Source organism: Suillus plorans (assembly GCF_016647745.1).
Source record: "Suillus plorans strain S12 chromosome Unknown HD556scaffold_52, whole genome shotgun sequence".
NCBI lineage: Eukaryota > Fungi > Basidiomycota > Agaricomycetes > Boletales > Suillaceae > Suillus > Suillus plorans.
In genome coordinates, this window is record NW_024537436.1 from 233,233 (window position 1) to 257,981 (window position 24,749).

General features: G+C 46.5%; 8 protein-coding genes across 8 annotated transcripts; 3 read left to right on the top strand and 5 right to left on the bottom strand.

The window, feature by feature from the left end:
* Positions 1-1,165: 1,165 nt before the first annotated feature.
* Positions 1,166-3,353, bottom strand: HD556DRAFT_1242677 (major facilitator superfamily domain-containing protein; the record flags this gene model as incomplete). Its single annotated transcript, XM_041298302.1, has 14 exons — positions 1,166-1,210; positions 1,264-1,377; positions 1,439-1,455; positions 1,514-1,606; positions 1,654-1,753; positions 1,804-1,841; positions 1,902-1,947; positions 1,999-2,204; positions 2,228-2,620; positions 2,680-2,868; positions 2,916-2,984; positions 3,041-3,117; positions 3,181-3,207; positions 3,262-3,353. 14 exons carry the CDS (start codon positions 3,351-3,353, stop codon positions 1,166-1,168), a joined length of 1,506 nt encoding a protein of 501 aa, XP_041157203.1.
* A 1,012-nt stretch (positions 3,354-4,365) lies between these two features.
* On the top strand, positions 4,366-9,146 carry HD556DRAFT_1433463 (uncharacterized protein; the record flags this gene model as incomplete). Its single annotated transcript, XM_041305225.1, has 27 exons — positions 4,366-4,378; positions 4,428-4,493; positions 4,554-4,634; positions 4,715-4,992; positions 5,054-5,112; positions 5,170-5,561; positions 5,611-5,687; positions 5,742-5,786; positions 5,838-6,133; positions 6,183-6,279; positions 6,334-6,442; positions 6,528-6,619; positions 6,674-6,762; positions 6,813-6,904; positions 6,952-7,053; positions 7,136-7,173; positions 7,226-7,271; positions 7,322-7,349; positions 7,408-7,502; positions 7,560-7,634; positions 7,687-7,827; positions 7,882-8,057; positions 8,116-8,268; positions 8,327-8,508; positions 8,570-8,648; positions 8,701-8,779; positions 8,836-9,146. 27 exons carry the CDS (start codon positions 4,366-4,368, stop codon positions 9,144-9,146), a joined length of 3,291 nt encoding a protein of 1,096 aa, XP_041157204.1.
* Positions 9,147-9,782: 636 nt separating this feature from the next.
* On the bottom strand, positions 9,783-10,773 carry HD556DRAFT_1242741 (EXS family-domain-containing protein; the record flags this gene model as incomplete). Its single annotated transcript, XM_041298311.1, has 7 exons — positions 9,783-9,907; positions 9,967-10,087; positions 10,140-10,157; positions 10,210-10,296; positions 10,345-10,421; positions 10,468-10,528; positions 10,591-10,773. The coding sequence occupies 7 exons, from the start codon at positions 10,771-10,773 to the stop codon at positions 9,783-9,785; spliced, it is 672 nt and encodes a 223-aa protein (XP_041157205.1).
* An 848-nt stretch (positions 10,774-11,621) lies between these two features.
* HD556DRAFT_743521 (SPX domain-containing protein) lies at positions 11,622-14,242 on the bottom strand. Its single transcript, XM_041311485.1, has 14 exons — positions 14,171-14,242; positions 13,920-14,114; positions 13,834-13,852; positions 13,745-13,770; positions 13,542-13,669; positions 13,392-13,481; positions 13,206-13,337; positions 12,958-13,154; positions 12,744-12,888; positions 12,438-12,675; positions 12,235-12,262; positions 12,002-12,091; positions 11,684-11,949; positions 11,622-11,628 (listed from the first exon to the last, which is right to left on the bottom strand). Exons 2-13 carry the CDS (start codon positions 13,931-13,933, stop codon positions 11,809-11,811), a joined length of 1,248 nt encoding a protein of 415 aa, XP_041157206.1. The 5' UTR covers positions 13,934-14,114; positions 14,171-14,242; the 3' UTR covers positions 11,622-11,628; positions 11,684-11,808.
* Positions 14,243-14,496: 254 nt separating this feature from the next.
* HD556DRAFT_1242662 (HAD-like protein) lies at positions 14,497-15,429 on the top strand (the record flags this gene model as incomplete). Its single annotated transcript, XM_041298301.1, has 2 exons — positions 14,497-14,716; positions 14,813-15,429. 2 exons carry the CDS (start codon positions 14,497-14,499, stop codon positions 15,427-15,429), a joined length of 837 nt encoding a protein of 278 aa, XP_041157207.1.
* A 3,308-nt stretch (positions 15,430-18,737) lies between these two features.
* Positions 18,738-20,245, bottom strand: HD556DRAFT_744311 (syntaxin 6, N-terminal-domain-containing protein). Its single transcript, XM_041311486.1, has 8 exons — positions 19,881-20,245; positions 19,737-19,833; positions 19,647-19,676; positions 19,450-19,599; positions 19,285-19,391; positions 19,140-19,234; positions 18,874-19,084; positions 18,738-18,817 (listed from the first exon to the last, which is right to left on the bottom strand). The coding sequence occupies exons 1-7, from the start codon at positions 20,177-20,179 to the stop codon at positions 19,008-19,010; spliced, it is 855 nt and encodes a 284-aa protein (XP_041157208.1). The 5' UTR covers positions 20,180-20,245; the 3' UTR covers positions 18,738-18,817; positions 18,874-19,007.
* Positions 20,246-20,469: 224 nt separating this feature from the next.
* On the top strand, positions 20,470-21,900 carry HD556DRAFT_1446372 (chaperonin 10-like protein; the record flags this gene model as incomplete). Its single annotated transcript, XM_041307079.1, has 8 exons — positions 20,470-20,821; positions 20,871-20,929; positions 20,976-21,050; positions 21,107-21,200; positions 21,260-21,304; positions 21,356-21,615; positions 21,668-21,789; positions 21,837-21,900. The coding sequence occupies 8 exons, from the start codon at positions 20,470-20,472 to the stop codon at positions 21,898-21,900; spliced, it is 1,071 nt and encodes a 356-aa protein (XP_041157209.1).
* Positions 21,901-22,167: 267 nt separating this feature from the next.
* On the bottom strand, positions 22,168-24,647 carry HD556DRAFT_1242610 (cytochrome P450; the record flags this gene model as incomplete). Its single annotated transcript, XM_041298295.1, has 18 exons — positions 22,168-22,207; positions 22,256-22,402; positions 22,450-22,474; positions 22,531-22,617; positions 22,672-22,804; positions 22,857-22,890; positions 22,939-22,976; positions 23,034-23,144; positions 23,190-23,224; positions 23,277-23,418; positions 23,475-23,656; positions 23,713-23,740; positions 23,795-23,911; positions 23,966-24,109; positions 24,165-24,224; positions 24,272-24,306; positions 24,364-24,479; positions 24,535-24,647. The coding sequence occupies 18 exons, from the start codon at positions 24,645-24,647 to the stop codon at positions 22,168-22,170; spliced, it is 1,587 nt and encodes a 528-aa protein (XP_041157210.1).
* Positions 24,648-24,749: the final 102 nt, after the last annotated feature.

The window sequence follows — 24,749 nt, forward strand, 5'->3', positions numbered from 1 at the left end:
CGGGGAATTCATTCCATGGTCCTTTCAATTAAAACCAGTTCGGCCAGACACCGATTTGGTTCTGTCAACCGATAAGCTGTTATCGATTAGCACGGATGGAACTTACGGAAGACTGAAGTTGAATCCCTTGGAAAGTTTCGCAGTCACCCTGCGGCTTGGCGGACTAACCAACTTTTGGACATCAAAGAAGTGGCCAGAGCAAGTGCCTGGGGTCCCACGAGTGAAGCTAACATCTCAATACAGTTGCTAAAGTTTAGACCGGACTTCCCCTTTTATTGGTACCATTCATCCCGCCTGTTGCGATATCTGGGCGCGCGAAGTACACCAGAGTGGCAAGCTCGTTCGAGGCTCATATTGGTCACCTTGATCGTAGCTGTGTCCAATGTCACCTCTCGCAGCGCACTCGACTGACAATATTGTGGTACCACAGTGATGTACTGGCACTAGACCATTGTCTTGAATTCATGCTTGACCGTGCTGATTCCTCGTAGTGATGCGTTACTCGGCACCTTCCGCTAGCAATCCTTACCCCGGTCATTAGCATGACGGCTTTCTCATCTTTTCAAATGACTGGCTTAGTGATGAGTCAGGATTATTCGACCGATTCCATTCCTCCAATGATGTGCAACATATATGAGACCTAGTGCACTCACTGTGTCTGACTGCTGCAATCGTATCAGGGTGAGCAGCTATTTTGGGATATCTCACGCGCGGGACCCGCAAGTAAGCACCTAATACTATGTAGCAGCTAGAAGCGGTGAGGGAAACAAAACGAAATCTGGTCTATCTAGCTGTAAAAAAACTCTTTTACATGTCAAAGACATAGTCTAGGTCAGTTCAATCGTACACGTTGTCACTCGAAACACAGACATCTGAGTTGTATATGACCATTTTTGACTGACATCTTTCATTCAAGACTAGTAGGTTCAGTCGATACTCTCCTGCTCGAGCTCACTTTGACATCGACGCAGCCTTCCCGATTGATTGATTCAAATGGGAGTTCGGAAGCGCTCAGCTATCATTCTCACTATCATATGTGATAGGAATATTTTCACATCAGTCAAGGATGCAGGCTCATGTGGTTGGACGATACGAACAGACAAAAACATTTTCCTTAAAGAAACGTACTGTAAGAAGAATACTCAGGTACCAAATATCACCTTGTTCAAAACTGAGGTACACGGATAATACAGAGTAAGAGGTTCACGCCCTGGGGTGCTATCTCAGTACTCATTGTACAGGGTGGGTGGACCTTTTACTTACAACTGCGATAACACCAGCAATCCAAAATGCCCTGCCAAGAGGATATGGTTGAAAGCGGAAGATAATCGCGAAGAATACCCCTCCAAGATTTCCCATGGCGCCTACAATTCCAGTCTAGACGAGTCAAATTTGAATCATTCTGTCATCACCACACACCAAGTGATGGAAGACTGACCATGAATCCATTGGAGTCTTGTGACAGAACAGGATCAGTCATGAAAATTGGCAATTTAGTACACTGAACACGGACTGGGGTTGCAATGTGGAACAAGAGCAAAGTTGACTCCATTGGCGACCTCATTGAACATTGCGATAATGACAAAAATCACAATGACGACCTCAACTGGTGTTGCTGTCAGGCATCAGTGATAAATTGAGGTCCGAACTCACGGGATGGATGAGAGTGGTTATCAATGTAAAAACCAAGACCAAGCGATAAAAGCCCTTGAGCGACTCCACAAGCGATGGTCAGGTACTTCTTGCCGGGCACCTGCAGAGCCTCTTCAAACCGATTTCATGCACAATGTCAATGGCACTTACACCAAATTTGACATATATGAGATCTCCGAAATATCCGCCTGTAATGAGATGGTGGTTATGAGGAGGAGATACCTTAGCTTGCGAAGAAAGTGACTAACCAAGCGGCCGGAAGAACACATTAAGGAGACCATAGATGCCTGCAATCTGATAAATCTGTTATCACATAGGTCATAGCGACTGTTTAAGGAGACTCACATAGCCAGCTTTGGTTTGGCCAAAAGTGGGGGACTTGAATAGGGTATACAGAACGGTAGCCAAGTTGACATCAATAGCAAGCTCGTAGCCGAAAGTGGTCATATAAGCCAACGAGGGAAGCCAGGTCAGTGGGTTTAGAATGATTTCATACGCCGTGTTCAGGGAAAGTGGGTTGTTGACAGCAGTGTCCAATTCTGAAACCAAGTCTATAACATTCGGTTAAGCGAACAAGCAAAATCAACAAAGGAGAACGATAAGCACTGACTTGTAGCAGTAACAGCAGTAACAGTAACCTTGATGTTCTTCTCGTCTCCAGTCTCGATATCATCACCAGACTTTGTTTTTATATTTTCGCTATTGCTCGTTTGATCATCTGACGCAGGAAGTGTAGTGGCAACAGCTTTATAACGATCACTCCATTTGCCCGCGGGATGGTCAGTGCCAAACATTAGAATGGCAGCAGCAACAGAGAGGAGAATGGGAACAGGAACGATTGCAAATGCCACCCGCCAGGCAACGTGCGGGCTCATACCGTCAGCAAGCAATTGATTGAAGAGAGCGATCATGATGATGAATGTGAAGCCGCCGCCCGCATTTCCCCAGCCTCCGCCTAAGGCATTTGCTGTGAATTCGACTATATTAGAATACCCAACATTTTAGAATTTTTGAACAGAGTTTCACCTGTACCAACGACATTCTTGTCAAAGAACGCAGTGTTCCAAGCTTGACAAGAGACAAATGTGGCACCGAGAATGCCAATGAAGAACCGGACAATGTAGAGACCTTGCGCAGTTGATATGGTTCCAGCAAGGCCAGAAGGAATCGCCCCTATAATGAGAAGACCCGCCATCACTTTGCGGGGCCCATATCCTACAAGATCAAATATATGAAGCGCTAGGGTGTCGAACTGTACTCACGATCGATGAGGGGTCCTGATATAAGCCGTACAACAAGGGTGGCGCACAGCGAAACAATATTCGAATTCCCTTAACAGTGTTTCAGATCATAACTAACAGTGCATGGGCTCGGAATTTGAACGTACCGACTTCCTCAGATGTCAACTTCAAGTCAGTCTTGATGGCATCTGGAATGAGAGGGGCGAATGCGAACCACGATAAGCTGTATAAACAAACCACGTTTAGCGGCTAACGTGCACAAAACATCTAATAAATCTCATTTCACAAGGCGACAAAAAATCCAAGCCACGACCTGCATGGCTACCAATAAGATATGACACTGCATACACTGCTTAGAGAAACGTACAGATGGAAATTGCGAGAGTACTGATTGTTCAGCGAGAAAATAGGGATCGTGGAGCATTTGCTGTTACTGGGATTGATCACTGGGTAGCGCATGCTCGCATACGCATTGCTAATGCCAGAAAGTGTCAGAGCAGGCATAGGCGCAGTTGACGAAATACAGTGTTGAAGGGCGAATTGCAAGAATCTTGAACAGAGTATGAGCGTCTTGGGTTTTATTTTAATCACTGACCCAAGCAAGCTAAGACATTGGTCCAACAGTGAGTGACAGACTTCCAAGGATAATTGATCACGATAAAACAAGATGGGAACTTGAAATACATATCCACCGACACGGCTGCCAATCATCAACGTCAGGATGCTATCAGTGGCGCGTGAAGAGTGGCTACTGAGGCACCCTGAGCGCTGGTAATTATGATCATTTACTTACATGGTGGTAGGCCCAGGTAGGGAGGTCAGAATTCGAAAGATAAGGCTCCGCAGGTGGCATGCCAACTGAGGTGATCAACGAATTTCCATATCACCGAAGCTGTACAAAAGGCAACAAGATGCCTTTCGAGGATGCAGTGGGAGTAAGTATCAAGTTGGAGTTGAGGTTCAAGTTGAAGTAAGCAGTACCGTCACACGGTGGTTCAATTGCATGGTGACCGGGGTCTGAGTCACTAGCTACTACAGAGCCCCTTCCTTATCATTTTGTCACTTTCACTTGGTTTTCCTGATGCGATCAACTTTATTCACGACAGGTTCACTATCGTACGTGAAATGTGGCATGAGATCAGATTAGCCCCCTTGCCAGACATTTATAGACAAGAAAACATAGTCTAAGCTCGCCAAACATCTGCCAGCGTACGGACTCAGGGCCTAGCGGCTACTATATATTAACTCACTATTTTTTTTGAAATCAAAGCCTGGCGAACTTCCCAGTTCGCATGCCCTAGCGCCTTGAAGCTCCTCACCAACGCCGTGATATATTGTCATCAGCCTGTGTGTGTCGTCAGTCTGCAGAATTTCCATCAAGATGGCCTCCCCGGAAAAGCCAGTCGTACACCAGGATAGTACTTCCGTGAATCAGGGTCCACGAAGGACAATTTTTGTGGTTGGTCTAGGGATGGTGGGGATAGGTAAGTTGGATAGGATAAGGTTGGTTGTTACTTATACTTTTGTTTAAAGCGTTTATCGAAAAGATGCTCACCTTGGATGAAGCCAAACGATACCGATTGGTGACATGCGGCGAAGGTAAGTTAGATACTGTGGTTCATAGTGAAATGAAATATGAACTGACTTGTCGTTTGTTAGAGTCCCATTTGGCGTACAATCGTGTCGCACTCACAGACTATTTTCAACACCGCTCCGTCGAGAAACTCTATCTAAACCAAGGTAATGCATTTGATAGTACATTTATGCCTTGATGTGTATTCGCTTACCGTGACCATTTTCACATTGTCCACTTTCAACAGTGGAGTGGTATACTCAACAAGATCCAGAGCACTTTCTTTTCCATACTGGAGAACGGGTTACTTCCTTGAACACTGTCGCCCATTCTGTTACGACCAGCAAAGGGCGCAATATAAGTTATGATTACTGCGTTCTTGCTACTGGCTCCGAAAGCACTCTTCCGCCATATGTTTCCTCAGTTAAGGCTGAGCGAGCTCAAGGAATATTCGTTTATAGAAATATCTCTGATCTCGACAAAATATTGTCGTATTCCGAACAAGAACACGTTCGAGGTGGCCGAGTGCGTATCATACAACCCAAGACATACTTGCGCGCTGAACTCATTTTCTTCACTCACTCAGGCTGTTGTCGTTGGAGGCGGTCTCATCGGACTAGAGGCTGCGAAAGCAGTGTTTGATCTGTAAGTGACCCTCGTCCGTTCACGCCAACTCTTATCTCACTGAAAATCATGAGACAGTGAGACAATATCAGAAGTCGTGATCATCAACCGTCAAGTCTTTCCACTGTCCCGCCAACTTGATGGCGAAGGTGGAGAAATTGTCCTTCGACGGATTGAAGCCATGGGTGTGCGAGTCCTCACTAGGACGTCTGTCAAAGATATCATCACTTCAGATGGAGTCTTGACTGGCCTCAGTCTGTCAGATGATCGATATCTTAAGGCTGAGATGGTCATTCATGCCATTGGTATCACCCCTCGAGACGACTTGGCCCGCCAGGCGGGCCTGAAATGCGTTGAGAAGGGAGGTATAGTCATCAACGACCTGTTGCAGACCAGCGCCCAAGACGTCTATGCAATAGGCGAGTGCGCGAGCTGGAAGGACAACACGTATGGTCTCATTGCACCTGGGGGTGAGAGCACCTGCATTCGCCTATTGGTTACTACTGATAGTATCATTAGTGGAGATGGCTGACATCTTATCATTTAATTTCACGCAAGTTGAGACTGGCCTCGGTGGCTTCAAACCAAGGGTGATGGTAGGTGACTATTCCTGTGTTTGTGTCATCTGTTCACCACTATAATATTGTCAGAATATGCCCGACCTCTCAACAAAGCTAAAACTGATGGGGGTTGATGTAAGTTAGCACACTCCGCACCTATCACCGCTCTACATCACTCGATATTAGGTTGCCTCCTTCGGTGATTACTTTGCCGACAAGCGCAGTACACGGGGTGTCCTCACCAGTAAGGTGGCGGTTGCAGAGCCTCTTACTCGAGACAAAGCCCAGAAGGCCATCGACGCGAAACCTACTGCGTGGCAGATAAGTCCTTTGGGAAGCACTCCCGGCAACAGAGTGAAAGAAGGCGAAGTTGCAATCAACACTGTCACTACGGATATGAAGCACGGAAGCCGCCGGGCTGCACTGGATGGTCCTATTGAGTGCTTGACGTATCGTGATCCGTTCTCGTGTGTTTATAAGAAGTGAGTTGCGAAGACAGAAGTTTGTTATATAATGTTCACGCAAGTATAGGTACATCTTCACCGCCGACGGCAAGTATCTATTGGGTGGCATGATGGTTGGTGATACATCCGACTATGTGAAACTCGTGTCCTTAGTCAAGAAGAAGGTGAACTTCGCAAATATGTTCTTTCCTAGCAACGCTACTGATACTAAAAGGTAGAAAGAGCTAGAGGAGCCACCTTCCAAATTCATTATTGGATCAGGCTCTAAAGGCCCGGACGATGGCGCTGACCTCGACGATGACACCCAGATCTGTAGTTGCCATGCAAGTATCCTCTCTTCTGCATTACCAAGTTCACATCCTAATTTGATTGTAGAATGTCACGAAGGGCTGTATCAGCGAATCCGTGAAAGCTGGTGTTACCACTCTGTCAGACCTGAAAGCAAAGACAAAAATTGGTACTGGATGCGGTGGGTGTGTGCCTTTGGCCACAAACATATTCAAGGTATATTAATTTTCCCTTCATCACAAACGTCCAAAGTGACCTGACAACCTGTAGGCAGAAATGAAGAAAGCAGGGCATGCTGTATCGAACCACCTTTGTCCTCACTTTGGTATGGCCCGACAAGAGCTCTTCAGCATCGTGAAGTGTGTCTACAGCGTTATATCCTGAAAATCTAATTTATCGCGTCCTCTAGGATACGCAAGTTGAAAACATTCCCAGAGATCATGGAGGCTGCGGGTGTGAAAAAAGATTCACTTGGCTGCGAGATATGCAAGCCGGCTATTGGTAGGGAATGATATGATGTTTATTCGTACAATGCTCAGCCTGCCTAGGTTCCATTCTGTCGTCATTGTATAATGAGCTCGTGATCGCACCTGTACACCACGCCAACCAGGATACCAACGATAAATACCTTGCTAACATTCAAAGGAATGGTGAGTCCTCATTTATTCACCAATATGCTCACGTTTATCTCTCCTTTTTCATTACATAACTGATTTTTATTCTTGCTGACAGGTACATTTTCTGTTGTTCCTCGGGTTGCTGGAGGAGAAGTCAGTGCAATTTCCTGCCGTTTGTGGGTGAAAATTCATTCGTGACTTTTAGATCACGCCGGACAAACTCATTGTTCTTGGAAAAGTTGCAAATAAATGTGGGGTGTCCTTGCTGCATATTTTCTACGCACTCACGCCATGCTGGCAGACAACTTGTACACCAAGATTACAGGAGGGTGAGTGCATCATATTGTGCAGGTGTTACATGTGAAAATTCGAGATTTTTGATATCAGGCAGCGCATCGACCTCTTTGGGGCTAATAAGCAGGATCTCCCAGACATCTGGGAAGAACTTGTCGCTGCAGGATTCGAAAGTGGACATGCTTATGGTGCGATAGAACATAGTAATCGATTCAAGTTTGTCATGTTGATCATCCATGATTCAGGAAAGGCCTTGCGGACTGTGAAGTCTTGCGTTGGTACCACATGGTGCCGCTACGGAATCGGTGATTCTGTCGGAAGTTCGTGTAATCCTGCGTATGTTGAGTTTCATCAACTGAATGAGATGTACAGTGGCCATTCACCTTGAAGAGCGATATAAGGGCATTCGTTCGCCTCATAAGATTAAGGGCGGCGTGAGCGGTTGCGTTCGAGAGTGTGCCGAAGCACAATCCAAGGACTTTGGCTTGATCGCAACTGACAAAGGATGGAACAGTACGTACTCTCCACTACGTGATTCTAACTCTCACGAACTAAGAGCTACATCAGTTTTCATCGCTGGAAATGGTGGATCGAATCCGAGGCATGCAACACTATTTGCTAAAGATGTTCCTCCGTCAAAGGTTTTTCGCATCCTTGATCGTTTTCTTATGTACTATATCCACACTGCGGACAAGCTCATGAGAACTGCGAGATGGGTTGAACAGTTTAATGGTGGTATTGAGGTCTGTTGGATGAGTATCATGTAGTCTTTTCTATGCTTATTGATGTTATCTTACACAGCGACTCAAAGCAATTCTTCTTGACGACGAGCTCGGCGTCTGTGCGGATCTGGAGAGGGAAATGGGCGAGCTTATCGGATCTTATGCAGATGAATGGAAAGCTGTGGTCAATGATCCTGCAAGGAGACGTCAGTTCCGTCAGTTCGTCAACACTGTCAGTAAAACCGCATGTTTGGGGAGGACAAGCTATGGTACTAATGGCTTACGTACAGGATGAACGTCGCCCTCAAACGGAAGTCATCAAAGAGCGAGGGCAGGAACGTCCAGCAGACTGGCCGAAACAGTTGCCTCCCGCCAAACTTGGTGAATCAGTCATCGTTACTCCCAAATCTGAGTGGGAGTGGCGGAAGTTGGCCACTGTCAACGATCTTATGCCAACTGATGATGCTACCACGTGAGTTCTTACACACATTCATCTCTTGCTTCGCCTGATACTAAGACCTCTGCGTTCTCAGGTCTGCTGCTGTCAAATATGGTGACTCGCAGTTGGCTATTTTCCACATTCCCAGGCGGGGCTACTTTGCCACGCAACAGGTACAATCCATTTCGCACCCTTTCTGAACATATTTCGAGATTGATTTTGCAGATGTGCCCACATAAGCGGGCTTTCGTGCTCGATCACGGAATTGTTGGCGACGACCTGGATGGCAATCTCTACGTTTCATGCAAGTGACACATCTTACCCGCTATCTGCTAGTCTTCTGAACTATCCGTTCCTAAGGTCCCTTGCACAAACGAAACTTTCGTCTTACGGACGGTAAATGTTTGAACGACGAAGATTTTTCCATCATTCCGTTTGATGTGAAGCAAGAAGGTGACAATCTCCTTGTGCTCCTCCCTGATTCAGGCAACTTGGATGCAGTCATTGGAACAAGCAAATGGATGGTCAAACAAGCAACAGCGGAGGTTTCTTCACGCGGTGGTGAAGGTATCGAAATTGCCGGTGTCGGAATGGGTCCACCTGAAAGTGGGTCTACGTGCACTGGGGGACAAAGTTTGTGCAGTGGTGGAAATGCATCATTGGATTGGTGATTCGATGGCACCTGCCGTTATTTATATTGGAGAGTCAGAGTTGGCAATTTTGACACGAATCAGAATCGACGATCCAGCATCAAGTTATTTTGTGGCTCGATCGTGTGAACTATGCCAAAAGCTTGTAAAACACGCCGACCGCGGACAGTGCGTTGGCGAGCACGTTTGAGTTGATTCATGTGATATATATACTTAATGAAGGTTCTCGCCCTATGCACGTTTTTGAGAGGAGTGGAGCGAGGTATGATGCAACATTTGAATCATAATTCGTCAATGCATGATCAGGATGGTACATCAAAATCTCGAAGTGAAATGAGAGTTGACGCTGATTCATAGTTTTGAATCGGTACTACAATCGGCGAAAATCGTAGACTTGAATCGCGTCAAAATTGCTATTGTAACGTTTCAGAATTTCCAATAGCTGACCAAAGCTAATCGTCACCGCTTACACGTGCAACTCAAGTGTTAAAATAGCTGTCATAGAGTGGTATCGATGTTAGTCCATAATCAGCTTCCCTTGTGTGACCAACTCTATTACCAGTACTGAGTAGATCATGCGCATCTAAATTAATACGATGGGTGGTTAGAAAGTAATGCCTTCGCTCAGCTTTCTCGCAAGTCTATTTCAGGTCCAGCCTAAGCTTTATCCTCCTCGTCCTCCTCGTCCTCCTGCTGAGGATTGTCGAACGAATATGGTAATGGACACTCGCGCGTAATTCGGTATTGATCCATATTACCAAGATGCTCATTCTCGAGACGGTCTGTCAGGTGTTGAGGATTAGCGAGTTGTATAGAAAGAAAATTAAAGAAAGAGACTGACAGAAATTCCACACAACCCTTCTTAGCATCTCCATTAGGCTGCATAGGAATGATCGGAGATTGAAGTATGACCAACTGGGTATGTAGAAGACCCAGAGAAAACGAATGACAAGATTCATGACCTATAGCAGATTGTCTAGAACGAGTGGAGCCACAAGTATACATTCTGCTTACCAGAGCAACATAGTACAGCTGAATAGAATGAAAATTCGGAACGTTTGATTTAGTAAGAGGTAGAACGCACCGGAATCTGTGATGTGTACACCAAGTCTCGCCTGAGGAGGGGGTATTTAGCGCGGGGTTTGCAGATAGACCAATCCATCGCGAAGTCCTGAGTGAAGTTGAGAGTGTATCCACCATTGACTGTCCGTCAACTCACCCATGCACACCCATATAGTGAATAGACAACTGCCGACAAACACCAAATAACGAAAGAAGCACCGTCGTCAGATTCTCCTAAAGAAGATCAGATGAAGAGTGGGGGCGTGAGAAGGCAACCTACCGTCGCGTCTCCAAAGGTAATAACAGAAGTAGTACACTATACCCATCCCGTACTTGCCGGCCTGCACATTCAACCAAGATGTAAGCTATTTTTGAGTGCTTCCATTCGATAGTAAAGACTTACGTTGATGAGATGAGTAGGTAACTTTGAATCCTTGTAACGTCTGATGCTCTGCACGAAACGCACCAGGAACGGTAACATAGCAAGTGCGAAGTAAGAACCCCAATTCATTTCCGCTCCACAAGTCGACCACGCTTTTTGAAGCGTAGGGTCATGTGCAGAATAAAGGAATGCGCCTCTTGGCATCAAACTAAACGTCTGAGAGGAGCGCGGGAGAACTGTCATAGTGTTGTTGTACGACGACTCGGAGGTAGATGACACATTGGCATGGGAAGAAACATAAGGATATTGGGTGTAGAAACACCCAACAAAGTAGAGGTTCCCAAAACTATAGGCAAGACTGCAAAATTGATCGCTGTGAAGGTTGAGATGAAGGATACAATGGCGCGGAGTTGTAGACACTAACCCGAGCCAGAAATCTGTGAACTGTCAATCGCGTCAACTACATGCTATGCGTCACACGATATGAACGTACTCCGACGGTCCACAAACCGCTAACGCCTAGTCTTGCAACGCTCTTGATAAGCCACCATCGCGAATGACCCCAGAGGATGTTCTATACATTTTTAAAAACATATTAGCTCGAATCGTAGACACAGATGGTGTGACCTTGCCGGAATGGGATTGAAAATGACGGTAAACACAAGGGCAAGCCACACAAGCGGCCAGACGAGTGGAGGACCGACTTGAATGAAAGAAAGCATAAAGCAATGTGCGAGCGCGCATAATAGGAAAGCGGGAAGCTAATGTGGAATTACATCAATGAACTTCATAGAATTTCCAGGCGTCAAACCTCAAAATACTCGCGATGGTCAAGTCGAGATCGCACATCAAGTTCTTCGAAGGAAGGTCAGTATGAGGGAGATATACAAGACAAGTTATGCGCACCAAATATGAACACATAGTTGATCCTTTCTCCGGCCCATACGACGAGATTCAATCCGATGAACAAAGCAAGTAACGTAGGGATTAACAAAATAGAGTAGATAAAAAGTATGATATTCCATGAAGGTAATGAGGTAGCGGTACTGTCACGCATACCTGCAGGTGGCATAAGAATCTCCGTGGACGTCAGCATCAGGAAAACACAACGTACATGTCGTGAAACCAGCAACCGTCGCTGGTATAGATAGCCCAAGCCACATGCCCGTACGAAACGTACTGAAATGATGGGATTTCTGTGTCGCACCGGCACGAAGACGAGTGATCGCTTTCTTCTTGTCACCACGTTCTGTGATAACGTGTAGATAGAGAAAAGGTAGGAGCTTTGAGCGACGTACCGAATCTTGCGGCAAACAGCTCTTCCATCTCTTTAAGCATTGAGCTGACCATTGCGCCAGAAGCAAAAGATGAGGGCTCAACCTGACCATGGCGTAATTTGAGAATGTTACAAAAGGCACCAGAAAAGTCTTACCCTCTCCTTCATATAAGCGGCTTGAGCAGGCACCTGTGTAATCTTCTCATACTTCTTGACAGCTTTGCGGAAACCAGTGAGATTTAGTATCTGTTTGATGATTATCAATACGCAGGGCGAGTGAGAGGCGTGCAGTCGTGCAATGGTTTAGTAGTGAAAACGGATATAGCATGTAAATGTCGACGGCAGCATAAGTGATCGAGACGATCAGCATGATGGGATCAGCCACGTACACGGTAATTATTCAGTGCCTCGAGGCCACTGGACAAAGGAGGAAGTCAGCTTTCGCTGACATGTGATTATTAGAAGAAAACAGAAATAGGCTGGCACAAGAAGGGATCCACATTGCCAACACATGGAATCTCGCGTCAATCTGTCCTCGCCACAAGAAAGCAGAACAATAGTCCCGAAAACCGGCGACGCAAACGGGACATACCGGTAGTACTCCACGACAGCTTTCCTCAGATCTTTCTTCGCACTTTGGTAATCCTGTAGGCTTGTAAAGGACATACTGTTCTTTGTCAGCGGGATATTGCCATTCGCTTTGGTGGACGGCGTTGAGCGATTGCTCTTGAGTGACGTAACTTGAGTTGAATCACCTGCGCTAGACGCAGGAATCGGCGACACGGTTTTGCGTTCGGAAGTTCCTTCATCTCCAGTGGTGATCGAACGACCTGTTTCCGCAGGCACTGAGATCAGAGGTCCGCTGTTGCCCCTTTCAACTGTAATGATAAATGCGCACCTCCCCGACCCGACTCAGAAGCTACTAGCCCTGGTTGATTATCATGCTTGTCTGTGTGGCGTTGGTTAAGGGCATGTAAAGCCGCTTTCAGGCATAGGTGAGCTCGTGAAGCCCAGTTCGGCGCTGTGGCATTTGCATTACATTCCTGCATACGCATGGTGTTAGAATGTCTCAAAAAAAAGAAGAAAGCGCGTATGCTGAACGGTAGACTGACATAGTACTTCTTGCGATGGTGCCCAAGTTCATTAAGCTGCTCTTTGAGCTGCTTGCCGCGATCTCGCATTTCCTTCTCTCGTTTGGAATAGAAAGAGTCGACTTTCTCTAATTCGGAATCTAATAGCTCGAAAAAATTTGCATGAAGTGGTGGTAGTAGAGGGAGGAGCGTGTGTAAGGCAGGTGGAGCTGGAGAGCCTGCTGGTCAAGTGAGATTTCTAGCAAGACACTGGAAATACTTAAGCTGACCTGCATCACGGAAAAAGGGGAATACGGGTGGCGAGTGCGCAGACTTTGGAGGTAAGGGAGTCGCCTGTGATGACGAGCCTGTGAGATGAGAGGAAGGCAGAACACCATGCATCGAAATTCTGAGCGATGGACCTGTCAAAACCCTCCGTTGAATAGAATTTAGCATACGATGCTGAAACTGCTCACGTATCTGGGTATCCCTTCGCTGGGTTCGAGTTGGGGAAAGAGCCGAAGTCCCTTCAATTGGAGCATCTTGTCGTATGACGACGGACAGCTCTAAAGAGTACATTAAAGTGAAATGAGTTGGTGAAAACTTAATCAGAATAGCCAACATACCGTTGTACTCTTCATATTCTTTGGCTTGCCCACGAACCCGATCAACATCGGTGGTTCCAGTGGAGTTCTGCCTGGCAATATGTTCTGCACGAATTGCACCGATGCACTTCTTTAGGCAACGATAATCACTGAAAGAAAAGCGTAGTGAAATGAGGTGATCGATCAGCACATATAAAGTGTGCGCGCGCAGAACTGAGACGCACATGTATGCCTTTTTCCATTCGGGAGTCTGCAGCGAGATATTAGTCTACGCATCACCAATATTTTGGTTAGTCTGAATTAATGGACTGACTTGTGTATCATTAAGGTATCTGCGGTCAAAAGAATTCATACGAAATGAACACGAGTAGGGGTATGAAAGTCCGGATATCGACTCACCGTGCAAACTTCATCACTTCTTGTGAGTTGATGGACTTGGTTAGGTTATGATGAGGGGTATGATCCGCACAGGATAGTGGTAGTGATTTTCGTTCGACTGACGACGCAAGAGCAAACCGTTAAAAAGGCTCGAGGAACGTGAAATGTGCCAGGTTTCATCTGAAGGATCTTATGACCGAAATCCTGGCAAAAAGCCTAGAATGGATGTGATCAAAATGACATAGACAACTTGAAATTATTGATTAGTTTACGTTGCCAAAACTGCCATGGGGCGCCGTCTGAGGATGACGAGATTATGGTGACAGGCCCACGGTGTTTGTACTCATCGGCAAAAGGATACAACCGCCTACTACCGTATGGAGCAGCAGGCTTGACCCACCCCAATTTCCAAACTACCACTGCTTGCATATCTGGCTTCTGACGCGTCCAATTTCCGGCACACGACCTCCGAATCATACAAACGTGGCAGAAGCTCCTTCACTTCGGTCGGTGACCAAACCTCGAGGCCTGAGAAACTCTGATCTGATAGTCCAATCATACTACTCCGATTCAACGGCACACGACTCGTCACCCTACTATGCTCGAATTCACGTCTCACAAACTCTTGGTCTTTGACGTCTATGGGACACTCGTTGACTGGGAATCCGGAATATACAACAGTCTCAGGACGGTCTTTCCCGAGGACACTCCAAGAGAGGAGGTGTTGGAGAAATACGCTGCTGCGGAACTAGATCTACAAATGAAAGATCCGAGCGTAGCATACTCGAAGATCCTCGATCTTACTTGGGTCCAGCTCAGTGGTCAAGCTAACACAAGTCTTGAACCAGCTGCAGTCACGGAAGAAGAGGAGAGGATCTGGGTATCTAGTTCAGCGGTCGCTCAACAACTCCAAGACTTAGATCTGGCTTCCTCAACGTCACCAGCAAGTGATGCTGAACGCTTCGGAGCTTCCATACCCACGTGGCAGCCATTTGAAGACACCGTCCAAGCCCTCCATAGACTGAAGGAGCACTTTGCGCTAGTGGTTCTCTCCAACGTAGACAACAAAAGTTTTGAAGGCACACACGAGTTGCTGAAATCCCAAACCCTTGAAGCACGCAATAGCAGATACCCGACCGTGACCCCTGACTCCCCCTTCTCACTCATCCTCACCGCTCAGCAACTTAATGCGTATAAACCAGACTTGAAGGTGCTGGAAACTGCACTCCAGCAAGTCTCATCTGCGCCTCGCTTTAACTTACCGCATCCCAGCCCCCCCTGGGCTGTGGAGGCACGCGAAGTGCTTGTAGTAGCAAACTCGCTTCTGCATGATATAGAGCCCGCAAATCTTCACAATCTCAACAGTGTGTGGATTTCGCGCCATGAGAAGAATATTATCGGAACCAACCCCGATTTGAAGGAGCGAGGGGCTTGGAAATGGAGGTTTGAAACTTTAGGTGATCTGGCAGATGCGGTGGACCAGGAGGTTAAAGAAAAGAAACGCGTGGCCGCGGCGCTACGTGAACTTTAGGTGCGTAATAGTCATACATGCTGCGTATAAGAAATGTACCCCTTTCTCAGATAGGACAAGTTGATATCGTTGGACCCTTTGGCTGGTGGTGATGTACGAGATGAGGTACAGCTGTGCCATGATTCTATTGTATAGCGGACATCGGCTTGAACGAAGTTGAAAGACATTCTTGATTCGATTCGGCCTAAGCGGGCTATCTAGACGTTAAAGCTTCTTCCAGAAACAGTCTTCCGTCAAGAAGATGATGACTACAGGGTCAAGTGTGACTTGCAACAGGAATAGATGATCCCTTCCTTTCTCATTATTGACACTTGAGCGGTGAGCACTGCCAATTTCGAATAAGTTGATACTTGAACTTCTGTTTGATCTTGTTTCAACAAATAAGACACAGACTACAGTCCGGCCGAGCCCATCCGAGCCCCGCCTTTGACCCTCGGTGTCCGTTCAATTGAGTCGACTACCTATGTCGCTTGAGCGGGAGCCCCAGTTCTTTGAATTACGTTGTTCGGTCTCTGTTGTATTTAAATTCATTCCTGTCATGTGTATTGTGGGATAAGGGCTAAAAATGTTTCTCAGAATCTCAGCTATAGGAAGGTTCTTGGCAGCGTTAAGAATCATAGTTTCTACGGAGATTAGCCAGCAAAATGATTTCCCCATCCATGTCATACTACGTGGGTTCGGAGAAATCCGATGAATAATGCGCGCGAACCATCAGATCGATATGGGTGGGGAACCGAGAGGAAAATTGCGTGAATACGTGTGGTAGAAGCAACCGTTACATCGCTCTGGGATAATACGCAGAGGTAATAACGGACCGGAATTTCATGTTGCAAAAGACCCCGAAGTGACGAGGAGGCGCGTTCGAAGCAGAGACGTATATTTTCTGCACCGTTTTCATGACAGAAATTTCTGGGTGCATTTTAGGAACATGTGGTATATAGTGTTGCCGTGCAAGGGACAGGTTTTAGCAGTAAATTTCGAGTTTCTAAGTTGCCAGAGAAATAATGATAAGTGACGATGAACTACAAAATCACAACTTCTCGCATCCGGCGCCAGCTCCGCGGCGAAACCCACATATGCCAGGTAAGAATCCTCACTTCACCTGGGACACGCGTTTTCTTGGCAGGAAGTGTATCCCAGAGCCATACTCGATTTCTCGGTTTCATGAGATTTTCGGCAGCCGAAGTCAATTTTCTGCTTACCCAAGGCGTTAGCACAGGGTGTGCCTTGCACATAGCATATTGCCCCGCGCCCTGTAGCGCATGTCGTCATTAATGGCATGCTGACGTTCCTGCCCAGTGCTTTACTCCACGCCCGGATCAGCGTTCGACGTTAACGGTTAACCTCCATTCATCAACGCACAGCAGCGCACAGTCATGTCCCGGGACACGCGCTTAGTCTCGACATACCCGTATCCCACAACCACAAAGCCAGGTGATAAGCGACGAGAGAGAAACAAGGCGGGCGACGATATTGTACAGGACATAAATGCCATAAATGACTCGAAATGCATCGGTAGCAGAACATAACAGACGCAAACAACCGGGCATGGCAAGTTTGAAAGAATCAAATATTAATTTGCCTTCTACACACGTTCGCGAATTCGAACGTCCAAATAGTGGCCGATACGTTCGAGTTTCGTGGGCCTATGGACACCCTTTATCGATGGGAGGTTGTAACATGCTCCGGGCGCCCTTGACATGGCACACGCTGAGCAATCGTCCCAGATGACGGAGATTCTATTCTATACCTAACGCACGAGATCACTGAGTTGGGAGATCATCGTCGCATTAGGTGCGTACTCTCATGTTCCTCATGTTTACCTGAAAACTTAGTCATGGATCTATGAATCAGGACAGCTCGGTGACTCATTTTTCACACAACATCCCATTGTATGATACCGACAGATCCATGAGAGATATACACCTCTTTCATGTTTCAAAATCACGAATGAAATTGAATGAGAGAAGATTCAGAGGAACGACAAAACCGATTCATACCGAGTGTGGAACGCCTAAAATTTGTGTTTCACACTGCATGACTATTTGGTTCACAAAGCCATTCAAAATGGTCATGTTATAATGGCGGATATGTCAGGTGCTCGGCCCACCAAATTTTATCTAAATTGGTAAAGTATAGCAGGAGTAGTACAGGAGGTTGTCCGACCCGAGACCCTGCTAGTAGGTGAAGTGTTTTGATGAGTTAATATCGACGCTTACATGCCCAAGTTCTAACACATCCAATTGGTTCGCAGTTTACAAAACGCAGGTACTGCTCTTGATCATGAATCGAGTTTCAGGTTCCTATTAATGCTGTGGGTGGTCCCGTAATTTCCGGTGTCCGCAGCGTTGTTTACACCACGGAACACTAATATTTATCGTGAATCATCAACAGTATCATTGGTTCCTGCTCTATAGTTTTCTCCTCCTGAGTCCTCAGGCATTCAAATATTAGGTTTCAATGAACTTGGCCAGTTGTCAAGCACCGTCCAAGCGACGCAGATAAGCTCGCATGCTCTCTTGGGTATGCGCTTTCCATTTTCCTCGAGTGCCCAGCATGCTTAATTAGCGTTTAGTGCTAGCGCTCATAACTTGTACTTTCGTGAGAAGCACCAACGACTTGGTGTCTTACTCCTTGTCGATGTGACTCAAAACGACTTGCTGGGGATAATGGATTGGAAATTATCATATAGTTCGTCAAACGACAGGTCACTGACCCAGGGACTTTGAACACGGAATGAATAGGGAATGATATCCATAATTAAATGAGTGCCGTCTGTTGGCCAGCCCCTAAGTTTCAAATTTAAGGCATAATCAAGGGTAGCTTCTTCGGGCAAGTGGTCGACTATTGGGTGGATGCTTGGCGTTAGAGTTCGCGTAGTCACGTCTCTTGCAACAGGCTACCATGGTCGTATCTCATTCCATATGGTGATAATTTATACAGGGTGTAAGACTACGCCCCATGGCGAACATTGGATGATGGTCAGTTGCCTCGTGGACTCGACTCGAGTAAGCAATTACGCCCATGCAATCAAGATTTCAAATACGCTGCGAACAGGTCTGAAGATGCGTGAACCAGTTCTGAGCCTCGTTTGAATTCGTCGATAACCATAGCTTGTAGAACTGACTTCGCGCACCAACTCGTCATCGCCGCGGACGTGTGCAAATTGTTTGTCACCAAAGGAGTCAGAGATCAAGAACCATGCTCGTCAAATCTTGATATCCATTGAAATAGTGAGATATGTAAGTTCTCGGAGGGAGTTGTTCATTTTGTGGCATAATCCGAGGGGGCAGATGACAAGAACATGTAGTGCGGTAGATGCAATGACTCTCGATTGAATGCTGCACTTCAGCGAAGGTCAAGTTAGGTTCCTGGGAGCGACGCACACCTGCCATTAAATCAGGTTCACTCCTTGGGGGCCGGCACTTTCGCCTCAAGCCTCACCTTCTTGCTGATAGAACCTTTGGCTCACTTCGTATTAATCACAAGCGTTTGCGTTGCACTCACGCGAGCAAGGATGCCACGGTGATGTGATCAGAAAAATTAGACCTAGGTATCGTGCAGAAACCCCGCGGCTCTTACACGAGAATAACCGCCAACAATAAAGCAAGCAGCACAATTATAAGGATAGTTATACACCATCCCGACTTCGTTTCTACTCCGAGAAGCATCAGCATGTCATAGGGAGCACATAACTGGCTCAGACTTGCCTTCCGTGTCTCGTACAAATTTCTTCATTCTTCGCATCGCATTTGATAGCTTGGAATCCGTCCTGTCAACATTTGCCTCAAGGTCGTCAAGCATTCTGGTCGAAAAAATTAGTATAGACTAGCAGCAGCAACTAACATGCCTTACTCAACATGCTCCCCAATCTCATGCCCCATCAGACCTGCTTGCTGAGCTAGGGTATTCAGAGTCCCTGATATTGAATCCATGGCACGATCCTGTTCCTGAAGTAATAACTTTCGCAGATTTTGCTGTCGGTCTCCTCTCTTATGAGATGAACGCATGAAAACATACTTGTTGTTCTTCATGAGCCCATTTCGTCTGGTCGTCATTGGGCTCCCCTGACTGCGAGCCGGGTGCTGGTTGTAGGGGTGCCCGTGAACCACTGGGCAACGATGATTGTGACTGAAGGGGAGTAGACGGTAATTTCCCTGCAGACGGTAACTAATGAACCGTCAGAAACTGCATATCTAGCAGAAATAGATACCGACATTTCGTCCTTCGACGTCCGCCCTCATACCCTGTCCTTAGGTTGGTCATCAAAGTTAGGGTGTGCATGCTTCAAGCTACTTGTGACGGACCTCAATTTCACGACGTACGTGACTCACGTATTTCCGCCGTTCAGAGACCTCTGCATCATCAAGTCCAAAATATCTAGGACCCGTGTCCTCCACCATCCTGAGAGTAATAAGTTCCATGAACTGCGGACTATCATCCCAGCTTACTTGACGCTCTCTTCTAAATCCTCTAAGTCTGTGTACAGTGCAGCAAGCGTAGCTTCCAACTGAAATCTCGTGTCAGCTTTTCGTTCGGAGAATGTATATAACCTCACTTCATTTCGGGCCAACACAAGTTCTTCACTCCCATCCCGAGCGAGGCTGCGGATTCGCAGGAACGAAGAACGTAATGTCGACGCTGTCTGGAGCGAAGATTGGATCTCCCGCTGGACTTCATGATATGGGTCGGCCGACATGATACGAATGAATGTAACGGGTCTGGCACTCGTAGCCGTACAGTCCGTCATCAACGGACGATAAACAAGGAGAACTTTGAACACGTGATCCCGGATGTACTGATTACCGAATCTGCACCCACTCTAGGCCAACTCCAGGCCAATCGAACTCGCAGGTACCAGGGTCTGAAGCTTGAAGGCTCGTCTTGGCGCGGCATATATGCTATGATGATTTCATGACGATATCACGGATTCTCTCAGGTTTCTTTCAGTACGAATGTGGTAGCGGCGTAGCCCACCGAACCCCCCCTATATAAATCCTACTAAGGAGCCTTCAATCACCATTGCATCTTACAACCATCATGTCCAACATTCCAAAGACACAAATTGCTGCAGTCGTTCCGTTTCATGGAGCTGCTCTCGAAATTAGAAAGGATCACCCGGTCAAGCAACCTTCTGAGCTTGCCCCAGGCGAATGCCTCGTCAAATTATCCTGCACTGGAGTCTGTCATACGGACTTACATGCCAGCAACGATGATTGGCCACTTCATGCTAGCACACCACTTGTTGGTGGGCACGAAGGTATAGGGGAGATCGTCGCCATTGGGGAAAACACCGGCGATTGTCCTGTGAAGATCGGCGATCGCGTTGGCATCAAGTGGCTTGCGTACTCTTGCTTGAACTGCGAGCAATGCCGCAATGGACGAGAGCAAAGTAAGTCAAACGTTTGAATGTTGAATGTGATGCTCAATTTTACACTCAGACTGTCCTAAGGCGAAATTAAGCGGTTTCAGCGTTGATGGCACATTCGCACAGTACACAGTATGTCAATTCACAGGCATTTTCAATATGTTGCTGACTTATTTAGGTCTCATACGTATATCATGTTACCCCTATTCCCAAGAATCTAGACAGCAACGCCGCGGCCTCGATACTTTGCGCGGTAAGGTTATCTAGTCTTTTCAATTGATTGTAATTCACTTAACATGCCGCATCAAGGGGGTTACCGTGTACAGAGCTCTCAAACACAGCCATGCAAAGATTGGCGAATGGGTTGTCTTGCCTGGCGCAGGCGGTGGCCTCGGACACTTAGGTCTGTCTCGCTACTAGTACAAATGACATTAATGTTCCGATCGCTGACTTCTTGAGTAGCGGTTCAATACGCGGTGGCCATGGGCCTCCGTGTTGTAGCGATAGGTATTTCTCCCCACCCATGCTTTGAGATGAGACTGATATCGTCATGTTCAGATACAGGACTCGAGAAGAAGAAACTGTGCTTGGAGCTTGGAGCCGAAAAATGGATTGACTTCCAGGAGGAAAAAGACATTGTCCAGGCTGTGCGAGAAGCCTGTGATGGCGAGGGAGCACACTGTGCTGTCGTCACCACTGCGAGTGCATCTGGTTACACGCAGGCCGTCGATTACCTTCGACCTGGAGGAACATTGATGGCAGTAGGGCTACCGGGTGAAGCAAAGCTCGAGGCGTCCATCTTTTTCACCGTATTCAAGGTAGGTTCTGTAAAGAAAGACTCGAGTTTGGTTCATTCAAGAATCATTGCAGAGCATTAACATCCTTGGTTCATATGTTGGTAATCGTCAGGATGCCGTTGAGGCTCTAGAGATCGCATCGAGAGGTAAAGTAGTAGTGAGGTATGAGTGCAAGGGTCTCTCCGAACTCAAGAAGTGAGTAGATTGCCATGATCAAGACACATAGCTGACACAACTCACAGTGTTTATGACGCACTTAAACAAGGCAACATAGCGGGGAGAATCATTTTGGAGATGTCCAAATGAACATACATATTGTTACTACAAATAGCGTCAGTATAATCAGGAAACAATAGCAAGCCACCTAGCGAGAGCTTGGTTTATCGGTCCGAGAGTAGATAAGTGCTTAGGTAAAGAATCGGAGGATCGGCAAGAGGAAGTATCACAAGATAGCAAGAAAGGTGAAGAAGCTTAATGTAGTTGATAAGATACGGATAAGGCCAAGCCAAGCGGAAATAGTCCTTGCCTACTATAATAGGTGTATCTACATATTATAAGAACAGAGTATTTTCTTCAGGTCCTGCGTCTGAACACCAGGGGAAGACGGGTTGGTCTGACAGCCATCAACAATTCATCTTACAAGAGTAGAAGTTCAACGTACGACAGAGTGATTTTACTTCGTGCGTCAAGCACTCTCGCCTTGCGCTGCTCGTACGTTTCGCCAGCGAATTCCGGCTCGTCCTTGATTGAAATGGTGTATCGTGAAATTAAAATGGTGAGAACAGCTGCTGCTTCGGTTTCCGAGAACCTGACCAAATTCAAATGGATGACGAAGCACAATGACAATATACTCACTTTCTTCCTACACACCCTCTAGAACCTTCATTGAAATAAGCGTCTTCAAGTTCATTCTGAGCAAGATGTTAAGACACTTACCAGCACTGAAGGGAAGGAATGCATCTCGGCTCCAGTCACCCAAGAATCGTTCGGGCTTAAACACGAATGGATCTTCCCAGTACTTAGCTGCAATCATGCGTCAGTTTGTTACTGTCTCTTTGCATTTGGCAAGTATCATACGATTGTAGTGAAGCCCAGTTATGTGCAGCCCAAGTTCCATTCCTTTAGGTACAACGACTGTTTTCATCGTCCCATTCGCATCTGTGAGGGTGAAGGTCGTGTCTTCGGCACTTAACTTTGGCACTACGGAAGCCTGTGCCTGAAGTCAACGATATCGCTCAGAAATATACACTCCACCAACATACAGGGGGGAACATCCGCATTGTCTCGTTGAATACACTGTCATGATGTCAGCCCATAGCTCAGTCGATTTAGAGGCAAACTGACGCAGAAGAGTAGGTCAATGATGACATATCATCATAAGTCTGTCGAAAACATCATGAGCCTGGTTGCATAGCTGCCTGTGATTCAGGGGTCCATACAGGAATTCTTCCATCAGGCAGTACACGCTTGATGTGTTGGTACATTTCTTCTTGTTTATCGGGATGCAAAGCCAATAGTCCGAACGAAAAAGAAAGTGTATGGGCTGTCGTCTGTGAGTTGTTAGCACGAGGCAAAGTGTGGAAGGGATGTAGTACCTCGTGTCCCGCGACTAAGAATATGAAGATATTGCCTGTTGGACAATGTCACCATGTTCTGCTACAGAGTCTGAAATTGTAGCTTACCAATTAATTCGCTGTCGCTCAGTTTCACATCATCCTTCAATGAGTCATTGCTGTCATTTGCTGACAACAAACTAGATAATAGGTCGTGATTATGTTCCTGCTGTGACCCCTGCCGTTCATGAATCATCTCTGTAAGGTATCGCTACAAAAGAGGGTTACTAAAAATGTCAAGTGTTCAGCCACAATTATGGTACGAACATGCAATTCATCGAAGGCAAGCCTTGTACGCCTGAAATGTTTAGTGAGTCCCATGACCCATCTCGGTACTAATAATGGAAGGGTGAGGTTTTGTGACACTGTGTGGATAGCATCTTTGAAAGTCAGCTGGTGTCCGAGTGGGACCACAGCGTCCTCTTTCCAAGATATGGGACGACCAAAGCCTATAACGAGTTCACTATATCGACAACTATTCATTGATAGTACCGGTCATGCTCACCTGCAGCCCCGATCACGAACAGGGCAATCTAATAATCCGAATGAAATCAAAGAAGCGCAGAGGTGGCGTCAAGAGTTCTCACTGGCAAAGTCAAGTCTACGGAGTGATCGACAACCACTTCTTGTTGTCCAGCCCACATTGTATCAAAAAGGTCGAGCATGATCTGTGTGGTTGCATCCCAGACCAGTCTATTGTTCCTCTTCAAGGTATAAGTTAGGAAACCCTGATGTACGCATGGACATCAGTTACTAACTTCTGAAAACGCAGGTGCGACGATCTTGCGGTAACGCTTCCATTCGCTGCCTTCGGAAACGATAATGTTCTTGCCAAAGAATGCTAATGCGGTGTATAGCTCAAGAGGTTTTGGGAAGCGTCCTCCACGAGACCAAACAATGTCCTTTGATACGATGAATCAATTTGTAGGCTTTCAAGACCGAAATAAACCGACATACTTTAATCACATTGATGTCTGCTATCAATAGCGATCCAGTTGCCTTCGGCCAGCATGTCGCCTGAGACCATCAGCCTCTTATATACCACGGTATCGCAAGCAACTTACAATGGAAATTATATCAAGGCCCCTCTCCGCAAAGGCTTCCGAAATTTTCCTTAACTAGGGAAAATGAACCAACATGAAAAATTTCAACGTACGGGCATGCTTCGACAACCAAAAATGATCATGACCTAAGTTCAACAAGGGGATCGGGGGAAATAGGCGTCCGAGCATAGATGAGGCACTAATAATTGTTCTGTATCCTGGAAGATGACTATAAAAGATAAATTAGTTCTATGGAAGTAATGCTATAAAGCTGGTTAACTCACTGAATGCTCGCCAATAGTCGACGGAAATCTAAGCAGAGCTGGAAGGCGCGCAGTACACACACCAAACCCACTAATATTGCAAGGGTCTCCAACGACAAACCAGTGACAATCATGCTTGCAGGGGTGTTGGAATGAAGATGTCGTGAGTACGCAGCACACTACTTGTCACTTTATCATATGCAGATGGACAACTGCCGGCAGATGCCGTCGGAACA

Excerpts from the sequence above, each read along its gene's own strand:
- HD556DRAFT_743521 (XM_041311485.1), bottom strand. Across the intron at positions 13,338-13,391 it reads GCGAAGGGATACCCAGATAC|GTCCATCGCTCAGAATTTCG; the intron begins GTGAGCAGTTTC and ends GGGTTTTGACAG. Across the intron at positions 12,676-12,743 it reads TTCTGAGTCGGGTCGGGGAG|GTCGTTCGATCACCACTGGA; the intron begins GTGCGCATTTAT and ends CTGCGGAAACAG.
- HD556DRAFT_744311 (XM_041311486.1), bottom strand. The coding sequence starts at position 20,179 with ATGACGGACTGTACGGCTACGAGTGCCAGACCCGTTACATTCATTCGT. Across the intron at positions 19,834-19,880 it reads GATTTAGAAGAGAGCGTCAA|GATGGTGGAGGACACGGGTC; the intron begins GTAAGCTGGGAT and ends TATTACTCTCAG. Across the intron at positions 19,600-19,646 it reads CGGACGTCGAAGGACGAAAT|TTACCGTCTGCAGGGAAATT; the intron begins GTCGGTATCTAT and ends ACGGTTCATTAG.